Genomic DNA, 16,180 nt, shown 5'->3' with positions numbered 1-16,180 from the left:
CATGTGCATGGAAATGGAATCTTTCACAAATCATTCTACCTTGTATTTTGAAGAGTATAGTTGGAAAACCATATCAATGAGGTTGATGGTTCTCCACTGGGAGTGATTTTACCCTCCTCTAAATAGTTGTCATGTCTGCAGCCATCTTCGATTGTTATGACAGTGATGGGAGATGAGGGGCTACTGGCATCCAGTAGGTAGAGGTCAGGGCTGCTAGTAAACATCCTGCATGGTACAGGACACCACCGCCCCACAAAGACGGATCTATCCAAAAATGTCAACAATGCTAAGGTTGAGAAACCCTAAAATCTGACTCAGCAAGAGATAATTCCTTTGGCCCAACTCAACAGTACATAGACAACTGTATAGCACATGGGTGTGTGGGAAGAAAGTCATTCAACTTTGTTGGTATTACAGAGAGAACAAATACAAAAAAATTTGTATATAAAAACAGAGGCAGGTTAAAAATGATACAAAGTAGACATTCTTCCAAAGAGGAAATTCAGATGGCCAACAGGCACATAAAAAGATGCTCCACATCGCTAATCATCAGAGAAATGCAAATCAAAACCACAAGGAGATATCGGCTCACACCAGTCAGAATGGCTACCACCCAAAAGACAAGAAATAGCAAGTGTTGGCGCGGATGTGGAGAAAAGGGAACCCTCCTATACTCGTGGTAGGAATGTAAATTGGTGCAGCCACTGTGGAAAGCAGTATGGAGGTTCCTCACAAAAACAAAAATAGGAATACCATGCAACCCAGTAATTCCACTTCTAGGATTTTACCCAAAGAAAACAAAATCCCTGATTCAAAAAGATGTATGCACCCCTATCCTATGTTTATTGCCACACTGTTTGTAATAGCCAAGTGTGGAAGCAACCTTTTCATCAATAGGTGAATGCATAAAGAAGATGTGGTACATATATGTCACGGAATATTACTCAGCCCTAAAAAAAACCAAGATCCTGACATTTGCAACAACATAGATGGACTTTGAGGGTATTATTCTAAGTGAAAAAAGCCAGGAGGAGATAAACAAATACCATGTGATTTAACTTTTTTGTGAAATCTAAAACTAAGATAAAATGAACAAAATAGCAGTAGACTAATAGATAAGGAGAAACGACTGGTGGTGACCAGGGGGGAGGGGTTGGGGTGGATGAGTGGGAAGGGAGAGGGGGATAAAGGGGCACATAAATTTTCAAGCTTAAGTTGGTCACAGGGATGGGAGTATAGCACAGAGAATACAGCTAATGATTCTGCAACATCTTCCTTTGTTGACAGAGAGTCACTGCACTGGTGGGGGTGAGGATTTAATAATGTGGGTAAGTAACTGTTGAACTGTTGTGTTGTATACTTGAAACTAATATAAGACTGCATATCAACTATACTTAAGTAAATAACAATTTTAAAAATAATACAAAGTAGCATTCACCCAAGAAGGAATAAAACATGCTTCCAAGGAGTCACCTATAAAAATAAAAGAAGAAATGTCAAAAAAAAAAAAAAAAGAGAGAGAGAGAAAGGGAACCGTATTGTAAATGAGTTTTTGCTTCTTATCCCTTTAGACCTCTTTAAAATTGTGCCTCATGTTCCTGGTACATGTATTCTTTCAGGAATAACTGACAAAGTTGCAATAAAAAAAGGAGGGAAGTCCCAAATGACCGTCTCATCTCTGCGAGTCGGTGGGGCCTGCTGCTGATGGCTCCGAGCACTTGGCAGAGGCCGGCTCTACGAGAGAGCAGCTGCTCCACCACTGTCTTCTAGTAACATCAGGGATATGAGAACTTGGGGAGAAATTAACTAAGTGAGCAGAAACAGAAGAGATATTGAGAGGTGTAGCTTCCCCCTCTGTAAACATCATGCGAGTTGGTCTAATCTCGTGGTTAAATTACAGGCTGCTCTAGCAGAAAGGCACTAATAGCTTTGGAAAAGCAAGTCTTTGGGAAGAAATAAATAAAGCCTTATTGATGGATAAGGCCATAACGACTCCATTACAAACTGTGTTCATGGATGAAAAAGTAAAATTCTCTCTTCTAGAAGAATACATTTAGCACAAACATTAATGCCCAATTAATAGGTGAATTCTGAGCCCAGTTTTTCTCCTTGGTCCGTGTAGAGACATTATTTTGTACTCTGCCCTCTGAATTTTATAGGGTATTTTTTCATTCAGCTCTTAGCTTACTCTGGTATGTTCTCTTTTACCTGGACTAACGAAACAGCCCTCTTTTTCCAAGAGAAGCTCTCTGCTCTCTTCCACAAAGCATCTTTTGAGACTCAAAGCCAACATGAATACTAAAAAAACAAAGAGAACTTTTGAGAGAATGGTCTTTAGTAGCACTGAGAAAAATTGTACAGTTCCCAGTCATCTATCTTTGAAGAAATGGACAGTGAGGAGGTGATAAAGAAATACATCCATGTTTGTTACTAACGAATGGAAAATCAGTTATAGATCTGTAATCCCTGAAGCCAAACAGAAAGTCCTATCTTAAGGTGGAAAGACTGAGAGTGAATTGAAAGACTGGTCAACATGTCTTGATGGGTTCAGTCAGTATTCAACTGACACAAAGAGAAAATTATGTTATTTTGTATCTGAAAGTACTGAACATAGTGGGTAAGGCTAAGGAATAAAATAGTTGTTTCCTGCTATAGTTGGGAGGATTTTTTTTTCCCCTACATTGACAAAGATAAAGCAAACTTAGATCATAAAACCTTGTCAACTGTAAAGTGACTCACAAATTGTGTTTGAACAAAGGTAACTTACAGACAACAACGGAATGGCAACTTTTCCGAGAAAATCAGGGGGTTTATCTCCATCTTCATCAAACACTGTCACTTCCAAAACATCATGGACATCTTTAATAGGACTAAAACAAGAAACACATGATGAATTATATACAAAAACACACAAGTGAAGTCTGTTCCATGACGATCTGAAAATACGGTTTCACTAATTAAGCCTTAGGTCCTTAGAGTATAAAACTACCATTTAATTAAATTCCAAAAATTAAATCAAACTGACTGTATTCCCAAGCCTTTCATCATAGTAGATTCAGACATCCACAAGAAAAAAAAAGTCAACTTTTTCACTATGACATTTTTCCATACATAGGTACACTGAAGGGTACAACTGTTAAAGAAACAGGATGAAGAAATAGACAGACTGAGGGGAGTACAAGGCCAATGATTTCAAAGTAGCTTCCAAGCAAAAATAAGATTGCCTTTACTTTAAGGTAGAATTCCTTTAAAAAAAAATGAGCAAAGTCACTATTTGCTGAGAGCCATAGAAAGTTTTCTATTATTGAAACCCAAAATACTAGAAATCCCATGCATATTCAGAAACATGCTTTAAGTTGACCAGAAGCCAGACATTAGGTATCCAATGAAAAATGAAGCCATAGCCACTGGCAGTGTGTTGAACAAGCAAGAGATTCTTGCATATGGCAATGTGCAAAACTGCTTAGCAGTGTTGGTCCACTTCATAGGTCCTTGGGAACTTTCTACTTGAAAACCATCAATTTCATTTAAAACATTCTTTCCATTATAAGCTCAGATGGAGCACTGCTTTGGTGTTGTGAGAGCAGTACACCATCATATTCCCCAGTTTCAACAGGGGCCTCCCCTTGATGGTCGGGTGCTTCAGATATCTAAAGCAAACTAGGAAATATATTCAGCTTCCAAAATGCCTGAGCTTAAAAGAGTGGACTGGGCATCTCTCTATGGAGCAGGTCGTTCAGATAAGCTGGAATATTGGGAGCATTTAGGAGTCTTTGAGGCATCATAGATAATCTGAATTTTCCAAAAGACTCTGGCAGAATACAAGTTTTCAAGGGTTCAAATAATGTTGCAATATATAAGATCCTTGAATTTAAGATGAGTCTACATTTCTAATTTTCTTTAACCCAGGAATAAATTAGTCTGGATATATGGATGCTTCCATCTTCTACTCACAGATTAATTTAGTCACTAAAAGATTTACTTTACAAATGCCTCCTATAACACTCCCTTGGAGCTTCGAATGGTCTCTTCTATTATTAACACTGTACTCTCTAAAATGAAAAGATAAAAGGTTTTCAGGAGGAAGAAACAGTAAAATTCATTCTTCGCACATAAAAACGGACAGATAGTTCCACTCAAGAGCCCCAGCCTGCCCCAAACATATCAGGGATAATTGGTCTCTAAGTTAAAGCCACTCTCTGCAATTCCAGAGGCTAAAGCACTCACAATGTGAAAACTTTGTTCCATTCAGGGTTGAGGTTTTTGTAAATGGTATGTGTCTGAAGTCGGTCGTTGCCTAACTCCAGCAAGCAAAAAGGATCGCTCTTTCCTGGAAAGAGAACACAGACATCGGTCAGAGACAAATGAATCTCTCTTGGGCAGAGACATACAGATCTCCAAAGCGACAGAGACAAAGTGAACAAAACCCCTGTGCTTGTATAACAGGAAAGCTGTGCTGGCTGAAAGAGCCAAAGTGAGCCTCTCTTTCCAGCAAGCCCTGGAGAATGAAGGAGAATTCAGAGTTCTCCTGGGACTTCAGGCCTTCGGGAGAGTAACAGAGTTTGCATGTGCTGGGGCTTCAGCACCCTGAAAAGACTGGGATCGTGTGCAACCCAGATGCAGCCTTGGGAGCAGTGGCCGCAAGGGTTTCATAGGAGCACGGGTCCATCTGGCACGTGAGTGATTGCACTTCCATGTTTTGGTTTAAAACCAAAGCTCATCTCTTGTTTCCTTCCTATGTTCTCCAAGAGTCAATCTTGATAATTATCCTTCTATAACTGGAAGCCTCTGGTAACTGACAGGCTTCCCCATGGTTGTGAGAGAAGCGAGGACGTAGCTATTTGGGAGTTACATCTCTGTTCTGGCGCAAGTGGCCACAAACATGTATGAACCTATAGATTTGGTACATCATGAGAACATACAAGCTACATTTTGGGTTCTAACTATGCAAAAGCATAATTCCCTAAAGTAATTTCCAAGTGTTTTTCTCAAAACAGGGAAGCTTTTACCCCTTACCTCCCCACCTCACCCCTTCTTTTTCTGCTTACCTGACACATCCCTCAAAAGAAAAAAAAATTGTTTAAATTAAAAAAAAAAATCCAAAATCCAAAGCCAGACCCAGAAAGTCACCAGGTAAAACTTCTCTTTCCTTTTTTCGGGTTTGGCAGAGGGATCAGTAATTGGAACTGTCAGGGAAGAAACTAGAAGCCCGGTAATGTCCGTAGGACATGCACGCGTCGCCTGCCCCTGCAGCACACTGGCACCTTGCAAAGCAGTGCATCCTAAATTGACGGAGAGCGTAAGGACAGATGCTCCTCCAACAAATGGCTGAGGAATCCCAGGCCGGGGCCTAATGAAGAGGGTGCTCAGGCCTCTTGGCCTGCTGGCCTGCCATTCAGGTTAGTGAACCTACATTTAATTCATTGAAGAACCAGGGGCTCTGAGGTACTGCACAGTAACAGAGAGACTGAAATCTATAGGAGCCTGCGTGGAGATTACATTTCACAGGGAAAGAAGAGGGCGAGAGCAGAGGCATGGGTTAGGATCAGCATTAAGCAGGAGACTCCATTCAACCGACCAGTGCCTGGACACTTAGATACCCAGCCAAAGCTTTTGAAGGCAAGGCTGCAATCTCAGTGGTCAGCAGATGATGATCAAACCGCAGGTATAAATGAATGAGCTGTGCTCACCAATCCTAAAGGTGGAAATGGTCTAAATGTAGCTTAAAAGGAATCTATTAAAATAACACCAAGCAGCTCTCAAAATCATTGCAAAGACTGGGAAATCACTAGAAACCAAAGAAAGCTTCAAAACATTCAAGCACAAGAACTTCAGTCAACATCTTACCCCAGGGAAAGTCTGGCATGGCCTCTGTGTTCCAGGAAAACTGGTCCCTCGCACCCTCCTGTCGCTGGACCCTGAGGGTGGCTGCGTCTAACGAGAATTCTCCATTCTGGCTTCTATGCTTCTCTTGGTGTGAATGTGAAGGCCCCAGAGGATGCATGTGCTTCTCCCTGCCCTGCTATAAGTATGCATGTCCCAACAGCCCAGGCTCAGAAAAGCAGCACCCGCTTCTCAGTTTCTGTGAATGAAAGCAGACTGGGACCCCTTCTCCAAAGCATACAGTGGGAAATGCCCCCCACCTAGAAGGGGTTTCAGATGATGGCCAGCCCAAATCAAATCAACACATCAGAAAGAGTCTCGCTTATGTAAAGGAAGCTTTATTCTGGGCATTTGTTCTGTAGGGCATGAGGTATGGGCTAGGTGGGGAGATACCTGCCAGTGTAGAGGCACCGAGCACCCCTTCACCAAAGGCAAACATGAAAGAGCGTGCTCAAGGCTTAACGCTCAGGGGGACGGTGCTTGGTTGCACACTGACAGAGACTGAAACAGCTACTTAACCATTTGTCAGACTGTTAGTCAGTGTCAGAGCTGTTCCTCCAGAGACACCAACATGACATCCCACCGGCACTCACTCCGGGGAAACTGTCTGACACTTTCAATGAAAGCCCTGAGCTGGTTACTCCACAGCAGGGCCAGGACGGGGCTGGTCCTATTCAGACACAGGTGGGCCTGAGCTGTGGTCCCTGCATTCTTGAACCAGCACACTCTTGGCTGTCCCAGCTAATGAGGAACAGACTTCCTTCCAGAACCCGGAAACTTCAGTTATGTGTCTGTAAGGAACACACCACACACCACAGCTCTCCAGGTAATTCTGTCAAAGCTCATTAAAATGCTGCATTTATTAATATTGCAGTGTAAACAGGCAGAGCAGAGGAAGAAGAAACAAAGACATTAAAACATTTATAGAATAATTTATGTATATACTTTATGAATTGCTTTCTTTCCCTGAAAAGCTTCCAGATAAATGGGGGCTTCAATAAAATTGAAAGAACAACTATTTTATTTGGGGTGAAAATGATCTTCCACAATAAATGAAATACCCACATGTTCCCCAATGGTACTGAGTGAACAGTATCGAGCAAACGGACATACACACTTGGGTCTGCACTGTTCTGCTTTACTGCACTAGTTTTACAGGTAAACATCTAGATGACCTCTTCTGCACCCAGATGCCATGTCACTTTGACATGGTCACACCATCGATGACTCAGTTTCACGATTTTGCTTTATGACTTTGCATGTAATAGCCTTTTCTATTGTTCAATGCCACCTCAAAATTCATTTATATTCCTTGAATGGCAAGTAGAGGTTTCTTACTGAAATAATTTTACCTTTCTATCAGTTACAGAAGTTGAATGGCAAATAATAAGTGTATTTTAGAGGTCACAGCATTCATCTCACAAATATTTATGAAGCACACACTGTGCTCCTGGCCCTGAACCAGGCCCTGATGCGCACAGACCACCAAGTCTTACCTTCAAGGAACTCTCATAATAACCCCTGCTTTTCAGCAAATGTCATCTTTTTAATGAAAACATCCCTCTAGCTTCCTACTAGCAGACAGTGATTCCTATCTCTAGTCTCCTATAGTATAGTTTCCTTATACCTCTTCTGTTCCACATCTGTACATTTCGTTCCATATTTAGCCCAGTATTCCATTTAAAAGGTGCGATGCAGATACATCAGCTACGAGTGCCCCTGCCATCCCCTGTGTACAGTGCTGTGGCCCAGGGTGAGAGGCCAGCAGGGCAATTTCCAGCTCCCAGGGATGGGCTTTGGCCAAGGGAGCCACAAGCCTCCCACTCAGGGCAAGAAACCGTGTTTTATACAGGTTCTCATTTAATCTTTGCATCAACTCTATCAGGTAAGGCATGTTCATGCCATTTTCCTTCTAGCTCCATTCCTGTCACCATGCAAGTCCATAAAACATATCACCCATCGGATTTGCCTAACATCTCCCTGTTCTCACTCTGTACCCTCAAAATCCTTGCTCCTCGCAGCCACCAGAATTTTTTATATTTTCACATGAGGTCATATCACTGCCCGAATGCCCTAATTTCTTTGCCTGTACCCTATGTCCTCATATAATCCAATCCCACCTAAGACACTGACCTCCTCTCTCCTGAGCATCCCCTTGCCCTGTTATCCATCACTAACTTTCTTCCAGGCCTTGGAAAAGCCCTGAAGGCTTTGGAACATGCTGCTCCATCATTAAAACACCTTTCCTTCACTTCTGCTGTGCTAACTCCTTATTGTCCCTGACATCTCAGCAAAAACATCACCTTCTGGAGGAACACCAGTCACCTTTAAAGGACCTTGGCATTCTATTCTTGATCTTAGTAGGACAATTGTCATTGTATGCTACAGGCTTAACTAGTCACTTCACGTGAAGCTTGGACCATTTTCTATTTCCCACCATGTCATCAGAGCCCAGCACTGGCACTTATACAGGGAGGTGTACGTGCTGAATAAATTAAGATACTACTGAGAACTCAACCAGAAAAATCAAATGATTCCTTGGTTAATTCACATGATACCAATGAACTGAATTCATTCACTCTCGAGGTGCCAGTAAGTTACAAACTGCTAAATCTTATACATACTCTCAAATTTTACACTGACTAGAGTCCATGTTCTTTGTCAGACTGTTAAAGCAGAAAGGATGCCAAAAGCAGATTTATATCATTTTTGATGTGTTTTTTTTAAAGTTGGTCTTGATTTGGGCTCAGTGATCCCAGAGACTCTCATGAAAATTAAAAGCATGCAATCGCTACTGCTAAGCTTTCTAGAAACCGCACTTACAACCATCCCTTTGAAAACAGGGTATCTTTAAGAGGAGAGTATTGCTATGGAGACAGCTTCACAAAACAGAAAATGAGAACAAACCAGAAAATAGACGTGTGATTTAAAATTCCCAATGAGCAATAGCTATAGGACTATTTCTCTTCTGGTACAAGTATTCAATGTTTCAAAAGAAAAAAAGGAAAAAAAAAATAACAAAAAACTTAAAGCAGTATTAGAATTTACAGAAACTACTCAAAAGTCAGTATTACAGCATATGGCTGAAATATGTCTATTCTACAATGTAGGATCTAAATGTGGTATTTTGGTAAATGATTTCCCAGAATAGCACTTTTATGTATAACAAAAAAGTCAATGAGCTCACAAAAGCATTTTATATTGATAAAACTATTATTCTGATGATCAAAACATGTTACAAGCGCTAAACTGGTTTAGATGTGAGAATTTTCCTTCCACGAATCATTTTTTTCTTTACTTTTATCAGGCAATACAAACAAAAAGAAAGAAAGGAAAAATAAATGTTGTAGAGTGGTAAAAGTGACTACCAATGCCAATATTTACAACATTACTTAAAATTGGGGAAATTATGAACAACATATAAAGAAGAAAATAAACCCATATCAACTATATGCTAGTAAAATGAATTTAATAAATAATGGGAATAGCATTTGTTGAGCATGTAATATGTCAGGCATGCTCATTTAGGTTTTAATTTAACACTCAAAATATCCATGAGGAAGTAGACTTTTAGACCCAAGTAGACCCAAGACCACTACATGGTAGCACCAAGATGTACGTATGCATCTGTTTCTATACATCTCTTATACCATAATATGTAGGAGTTAAAATGAAGGGCAGCCACCACAAAGTAAAGGGTAAAAAACAGACAGACCAGTTTTCATCTTTAGTGAATAAATCACTGACCTGAGCACTGATTTGCTTAAGGCAGGGGTCACAATCACTGGGAAAAGGCTCATGGACTTAATAATTGAGAAACTTGACCACAGTCATGGGAGAGCAACCCAGTGTGTGGAACAGACCACGAGCTCTTCCTAATGGCATTGCCAAGGGACCAGTGAACTGGAAACGCCACCCCGATTTTGAGCAAGGTCCTCACCCACATAAATGTTACACAGTGCCCCCACTGCAGTAGAGGGGGAAGGGTAAAGTGATCATAAGCAAACTAAGGGTGTGTCTGATCTATAATAGGTGCTCAATTAATATTTCTTGAAGATTACTAGGTCTACCAGCAAGCTGACTTTCTTAAACTTGAGACAAACTTAAAAATAGATAGGAAATGATACTGGGCTCCCTGGAAAGAAGTAGGGGAGTTGCGGAATTACATGCCTCTGTAGTCTCCTGGTTCAGGTATGTTAAGATTCCTAACATGCTTATTTATTAAATAAGATTCCTTCACAATAACTTGCATCTTTTTTTCCTACCTGGAAACATATTGTTTTCGTGTCTCTGATAGATAGTTTGAGATTATGTTAATTCGGTAACTGCCCCCATTAACACTGAAAATAGAGAAATGGTCCAACTGACAACCTCACTGCAAAGAGGTCAAGAAGACCTAGGTATATGTGGAAACTTTTGGCTTTTGACTGATGGGTTTTGTATGTCAAAATATGCCATCAAGTCACAGAGGTGAAAGAAAAGAGAACCAGTAACTCCAAACTGTGAGTAAAGATGGTATTTCTAGTTTTGTTTCTTCATTGTTCCCATCTTCTCATCATGACATCTAGATGATTAGATTACAAATTAAAATAGGATCATGCTACAAAGAGAAGGAATATTAAGACCCATGGCGTAATGTTATCATGTTACTTGCTGTCATCCCACCAAAGGGGGCTTGCAAAGCTGCCCCACTGGCTCATTTGCTTCCATCTGCACAGCAAGGTCAAGAAATCTTTCTATCTCCCCTCTTTTTTTGCCAGAATTATTAAAGGGCAGGGCCATCTTGGTAGTGGGAACAGGATTAGTCAGTCTTGCTACTGGAAGATTCCTTGGGGGGAAGGGTGTCAATATAGAAGGATTATTTTAAAGAACAAAATTAATAAAGAGAAAGCTTCATTAACAGGCAGGAGGATGTGTGAAAGCCACATGTGGGTCTAAGAATATAGGAATCATTGACTAGATGTTGAATTCTGGCAGGTGCCATGAGGGTTTCAGAGCTGATATGCTTGCTAAAGGACCCCTTACATGGTGCAATTCCAGCAGCCTTCCCGCTATATTCTCTCAATTATAATAAAGCTTTCCAGAACAATTCTCAATGTATGTGCTGAACACGGTAAACAGTTTCCTACCCTTTAGGGGTTGATCTCCCAACAGGTCAGATAAGTGTTGTCAATTATACTGAAATACAATTTTGAGAGGAAAATACTTCAGCTCTCTAACAATTTTATACATACCTATTTATAGGTAAAGATAATATTTATACATCTTATACATATTTAATAAATAATCTTTAATGTTTAATAAATTATACTGACTAAATATTTATATCATATAAACATATAGATGTTATGTCAACATATTTTTCATAAATTAAATATAAAGATTTACATTTAATAAATTCAATGATATGTATGTTATAATAAGTTCAATATAAAGATAATACTTTGTTATCTTTCTATAGTCTATAAAGTATACTGTGTTTTTTTTTTTCCCTTAGCAGTATTAATGCATGAATCAGATGTGCTTCCAGGTAAAACAGAAGATGTAACACCTTTCTCTTTGAGGGCTTCTACTGTGGATGAGGAAAGTGCTACACTAATCACATCTTAACTTTGTCCTGTGCAAAATGTTCTCTCTCTCCTTTAATCATTAGAACATGGGTTCCTTTCTTCTTGAAACAACTGAGTTTTAAGACTAGGGGCCACCGAGTGAAGTATATTGGTTTCATTAAACATTACAAACAGCTATGCTCAACTGAGTCTCAAAGCACACTTTATCATGTTTCTTGAATCAAGGCTGTGGCCTGGCTTACTATAGAAGTAATGACGTCAGACTGGATAACTATTACTTAAAATTTTTAGGTTACATTGAGCACAAGGTGTAAGGAACTCTTTAATGAAAATGTCTGACAGGCCTTTTTACTGGAATGACTGCTCATGGCTATCCAGATTTAATATTGGCTATAGAGAACATTAAATATCTTTCACCAGTTCTAGAGGGACGGGCTCCAAGAGAAGATACATTACTTCAGATTCTTTAAGCTAAAAGGTCTTCTCACTTATATACAAACAAATCTGAGATACATAAAAAAATGCCACGCTATATATAAACTTAAATGTATTAATACTGAACAGGTTCATTCACACAATAAAATAGCATGTTTATAAAAGAATGAAATAATTCAAAAAATAAATATATCTTTTTATACATAGAGCTTTGAAGACTTTATCTTTTATAAGTATTGTAATATTAGTAATATATATTGATACAGGTTATAATATCTTTTAACACATTTGAAAAGAAACACTAATTTCTTTCTTCAAATAAAAAACATTTAAAATTTTTAAGGGAGAAGAGATTCACCTTAGTAGGTGTGTGTGTACATATTGTATATATGTAATATGTACATATATTATTCCAGTGCTCTGAAATACTAGCAAAGTAATGGGGATTCAATTTCCCTAAGTTTAATTTCTTTTCACAACTATATAATTATAATACCAATAACTACTAATGAGGAACATCCCTCTATTTGGATCCCAGTGGCATGAGTGACTACTATTTTCTTTTACTAATTGTTACTTGCAAAAATACACAGATAACTTGCAAATTGTGAACCACTGACATCAGGGCTTACCAAGGGCATGCATGCTCTCTCCCTATAGGACGCGAGGCTCCTGAACTTGAACCTATAACCATAACTTCCATCTGCATCACAGCCAAGACCCACCCCACAACTTGCTTCATCACATTCCCTGAATCTTAAGCAAAACAAACTTAGAAGCATCCGTGATTATGGTTATTTGGTATTATTTTTAAGAAACCAACAATTTCCTCGTCCTTCCAAAGAACTGTAATGAAGGACAACTAGGAGTGCTGGAAAGTTCTCTTTGCACTCTGACTAAAATGGCTGTCATTCTTTGAGAATACCCTGGTTATTCAGAGTAAATGGATTTCCTTTTTTATTTGCAGCGGTGCAAATAAAATACGTTGTTAACTGAGAAATGGCAACGGGACAGTCATTTTTAAAGTAAGGCGGACTGTAAATGCTGGGTATAAATACTTAATTCTTAAGTGTTTCCATGACTCGCAATGAAGTCGCAGCAACATTTTGACCCAAGAGGAAGTGAAGCTAGGATTTGTTACTGTATGTCAAGTGAATCGCGAGCGATTATGCCTGAGTCCCCACTGTACCACACCATCACTAACCAACGAGAGGTATTAATTCCATCTCTATGGCTGCCTCACTGTGATCTGAATCCATTTCATTTTCAACACAGAAAAGTTACTTTACAACAACCTGGATTAGGTCCACTTTGTTCCCTATAGCAACACCCCAGTTGTGAAAAGGCTGGAGAAGTCACACAGGGGCCTGCCAACGTGTAAAGAACATAGACTGTGAAATTTGATTCTAAAAATAAAGGTCAATATGGTCTAAAGACATATTTTGCTCATGACAAGTATCTCTGCTTCAGTTCAGAAGAGTGATAATTTTCTCATAAATAATAGAGAGAGAGTAAAACACCAGAGCATTTATTCAAAACACACTTTGGAGAAGACAAAAAATACTACTTTGGGCACCTTATGGAGGTCACATGATAGGATGGGTAAAATAAAAGTTTTTAAAAAATGTTTACACATTTGGATGTAGTTATAAAGAAGCCTTTTAAAAAATTAATGCATTGCAATTAGTTCCTGGAGACCACAAAGTAGAAAACTACAGAATTTTAAAAATTACTGCTCAAAGGCATATATGAGTTTTTGTGGCTTGAGACATTTCCTGAGATGTCAACATTTATCGATTCAAAAAATGCTGTACCTAAACACTTAGATGGAAGTAAAATAATTTGTCCTAGAAAGCTGGTAGATAACTCTAAATGTGCTTCAGTAAATAAAAAACTACCAAGGTCAAAGGCATGTATGAAATGTTTGAATTGGTGTTTTCATAAATCTGTAAGTGTTTCAAGAAAGAAAATTTCTAAATCAATAGGAGATTATAAATATTTGCAAGTAAATCATAGAATTTGTGAATATTAAAAGTAATCATTTGAGTATTTCATCTACAACTCTGAGAAGGTTCATACTGGCCAAAACAAAAAACTATTTTTATATCTCACTACATATTTCCTTAAGATCAAGACCACCTTACTTCAGGAGCTGAGAGAATAGTGATTTTTATTGGTTCATTTTTTGAGGAAAGGTGAGAAAACTTTTTTTTAAATTAAATTTATGCTTTCCATCATTTTTGTAATATAAAGTACTCAAAATTGACTGAACACCTCTTTTGTAAAGTTTGAGCTTCTGAAAACTCTAGAAGTTCAGAGGTTACAGAAATACAGTGTAATTGTTTTTGTGTGGAAGGAAGAGAGAAAGCAGACCTCATTCCAAAAATATGAGATTTTAAAAAAAGCATATAATAGATAGAACCATCTCAACTGAACTGTCTGTATAATAATTCATAATCACAATACAAGTTGGTCTTGGGGACAGTAGTGCAGCATAAAGAATATAGTCAATGATTCTATAACCTCTTTCTATGTTGATAGATAGTAACTGCAGTGGAGGGGGTGAGGATTTAATAATCTAGGTAACTGTTGAACCACTGTGTTGCACATTTGGAACCGATGTAGATTGTATATCAATGATACTATAATAAATAATACATAAAAAATAATATTCTTTGTATTCATCAATTTACTTGGCAAATAGCATCTATCACATAGGTGTCACTGTTGATCAGCATGAGGGGGCAATTGGCAATGAGTGGACATTCGAGGTCTAGATTACTTTCTTCACAATCAAGCATTAATTCAGCACAAAGCACATCTACTCCAGCCTCTGTCTGAAAGTTCAAGTTAGCAATGCACCAAGAAGAAATTTTGTGTAAGACAATGTCAACTGCAATGTGATCCCATAGCCAAGACTTTGGTTGGTATTACAAAGAAGAGCCAGCCAGACCTGCGCTCATGCTCAGACTTACAAGCCATGTACTCCACACTGTGAAGACTGCAACACCTTTAGCTCAGAGGACTGCCAGGCAGTAAATGGGAGAAGCTGAATCTGTCTCTGGAGGCACTCACTGTATTACAGAAAAGCTTTACCCAAAATTAATTTCATAAATAAGAAAGTCATGACATTTTGAAGTACTCCACAAATATCTTTGGGCTAGTACAGTAACTAATCTCTGTAAAATTATTTGAAAAAATGATTTTGCGAAAAATGTTCATTAGGTGGAAAAACGGCCCTTGTGCATTTTTTTTATTCTATCACTCTATTTGACAGAGCACAGTTGCTGTATACATGCTTCTACTTATTAAAACATTTTGCTTTTACTATATGATCATTTCAAAGCAGGAAATAAATAAAAATGCATTACAAATGAAAATGTTTTATACCTGAGAAATCTGCTGCTAAGAGATCGACTGCCTTTAAAACCTTCACTTGTAAAATGCCGACGTCTTTCAGATCTTTCAGGGAGTTCTGTAAGCACTGAGTGGGAGAAAAGTAGATCAGAAATACAAATAGATTTCTAATACACTATTTAATAGTTCTACAGAAAGTACATTATAGATACATCATCATCTTTCTCATGGAATGCTTAGAAAAATTCCAAAGTGCATTGTATCAGTCGTCAGGACAGTGAGGCATTTACAGCAACCAGATTGAAAGTGACTGAGAATTAATTAACTACAGCTTCAAAATAAACAAATTACAAAGCACATGCAATCTACTTTTAACACCGCCCCCTGGTGATTGCTGAGATATCCAGCCGAGAAAATGTGTGTGGAACTACATACGTTCTTTTTCTTTCTCTTTAATGAAACTTTTAAATCGCCCAAGAAGGCAACATTATTCTGACCGATTTAGCGCGAATTTTGTGAATACCACAGGACTAAACCTGGACCCTTTGTGGATCTTTTTGCCACTGGAAAGAGAGTAGGGATGGATATGAGTGAGTTTTCTGGCCCATGGTATAGCCAGCTCATGAAATTGGAAATGAAGCATCCAGTATCACCCTGTATTCATATATACTTTAATTCTGAGTTTGCATGAGCCAAAGCTTGAATATATCGACTGACAGTTCTAAAGCATGTGTAGCAATATTTGGATGTCTATGTACACTGCATCCTTCAGAAATTATGCATGAAAGAGATATGCAGATAAATTCTCTTCACATGCCTCCAGAACGCATCCGCTGAAAAAGATGCTGCTTTCAAACCTTTGGATATAGTATTTCAACAATCATTCAATAACTAAAATTCTGTGATAAGCAGACCCCAGGGATTTATGGGAAATA

The 16,180-nt window shown here is 38.6% G+C and overlaps 1 protein-coding gene across 7 annotated transcripts in view; it reads right to left on the bottom strand.

Annotated features, from left to right (window-relative positions):
• MCTP2 (multiple C2 and transmembrane domain containing 2) overlaps positions 1 to 16,180 on the bottom strand; it is a 198,250-nt gene that overhangs the window by 78,536 nt on the left and 103,534 nt on the right. For all 7 annotated transcript variants that reach the window (XR_005056531.2, XM_017648516.3, XM_073227182.1 and 4 more), the window contains 3 exons: positions 15,279 to 15,372; positions 4,228 to 4,330; positions 2,768 to 2,870 (listed from right to left, as the gene is read on the bottom strand). Coding sequence is in view for 6 of the 7 variants with exons in the window: in XM_017648516.3 (XP_017504005.3) it covers positions 2,768 to 2,870; positions 4,228 to 4,330; positions 15,279 to 15,372 (300 nt within the window). In the remaining variant the exon portion in view is untranslated. The remainder of the gene's footprint in view (positions 1 to 2,767; positions 2,871 to 4,227; positions 4,331 to 15,278; positions 15,373 to 16,180) is intronic.

The sequence above is a fragment of the Manis javanica genome, chromosome 18 (assembly GCF_040802235.1).
Source record: "Manis javanica isolate MJ-LG chromosome 18, MJ_LKY, whole genome shotgun sequence".
NCBI classification, from domain to species: Eukaryota; Metazoa; Chordata; class Mammalia; order Pholidota; family Manidae; genus Manis; species Manis javanica.
This window is presented reverse-complemented; position numbering and strand designations above follow the sequence as displayed.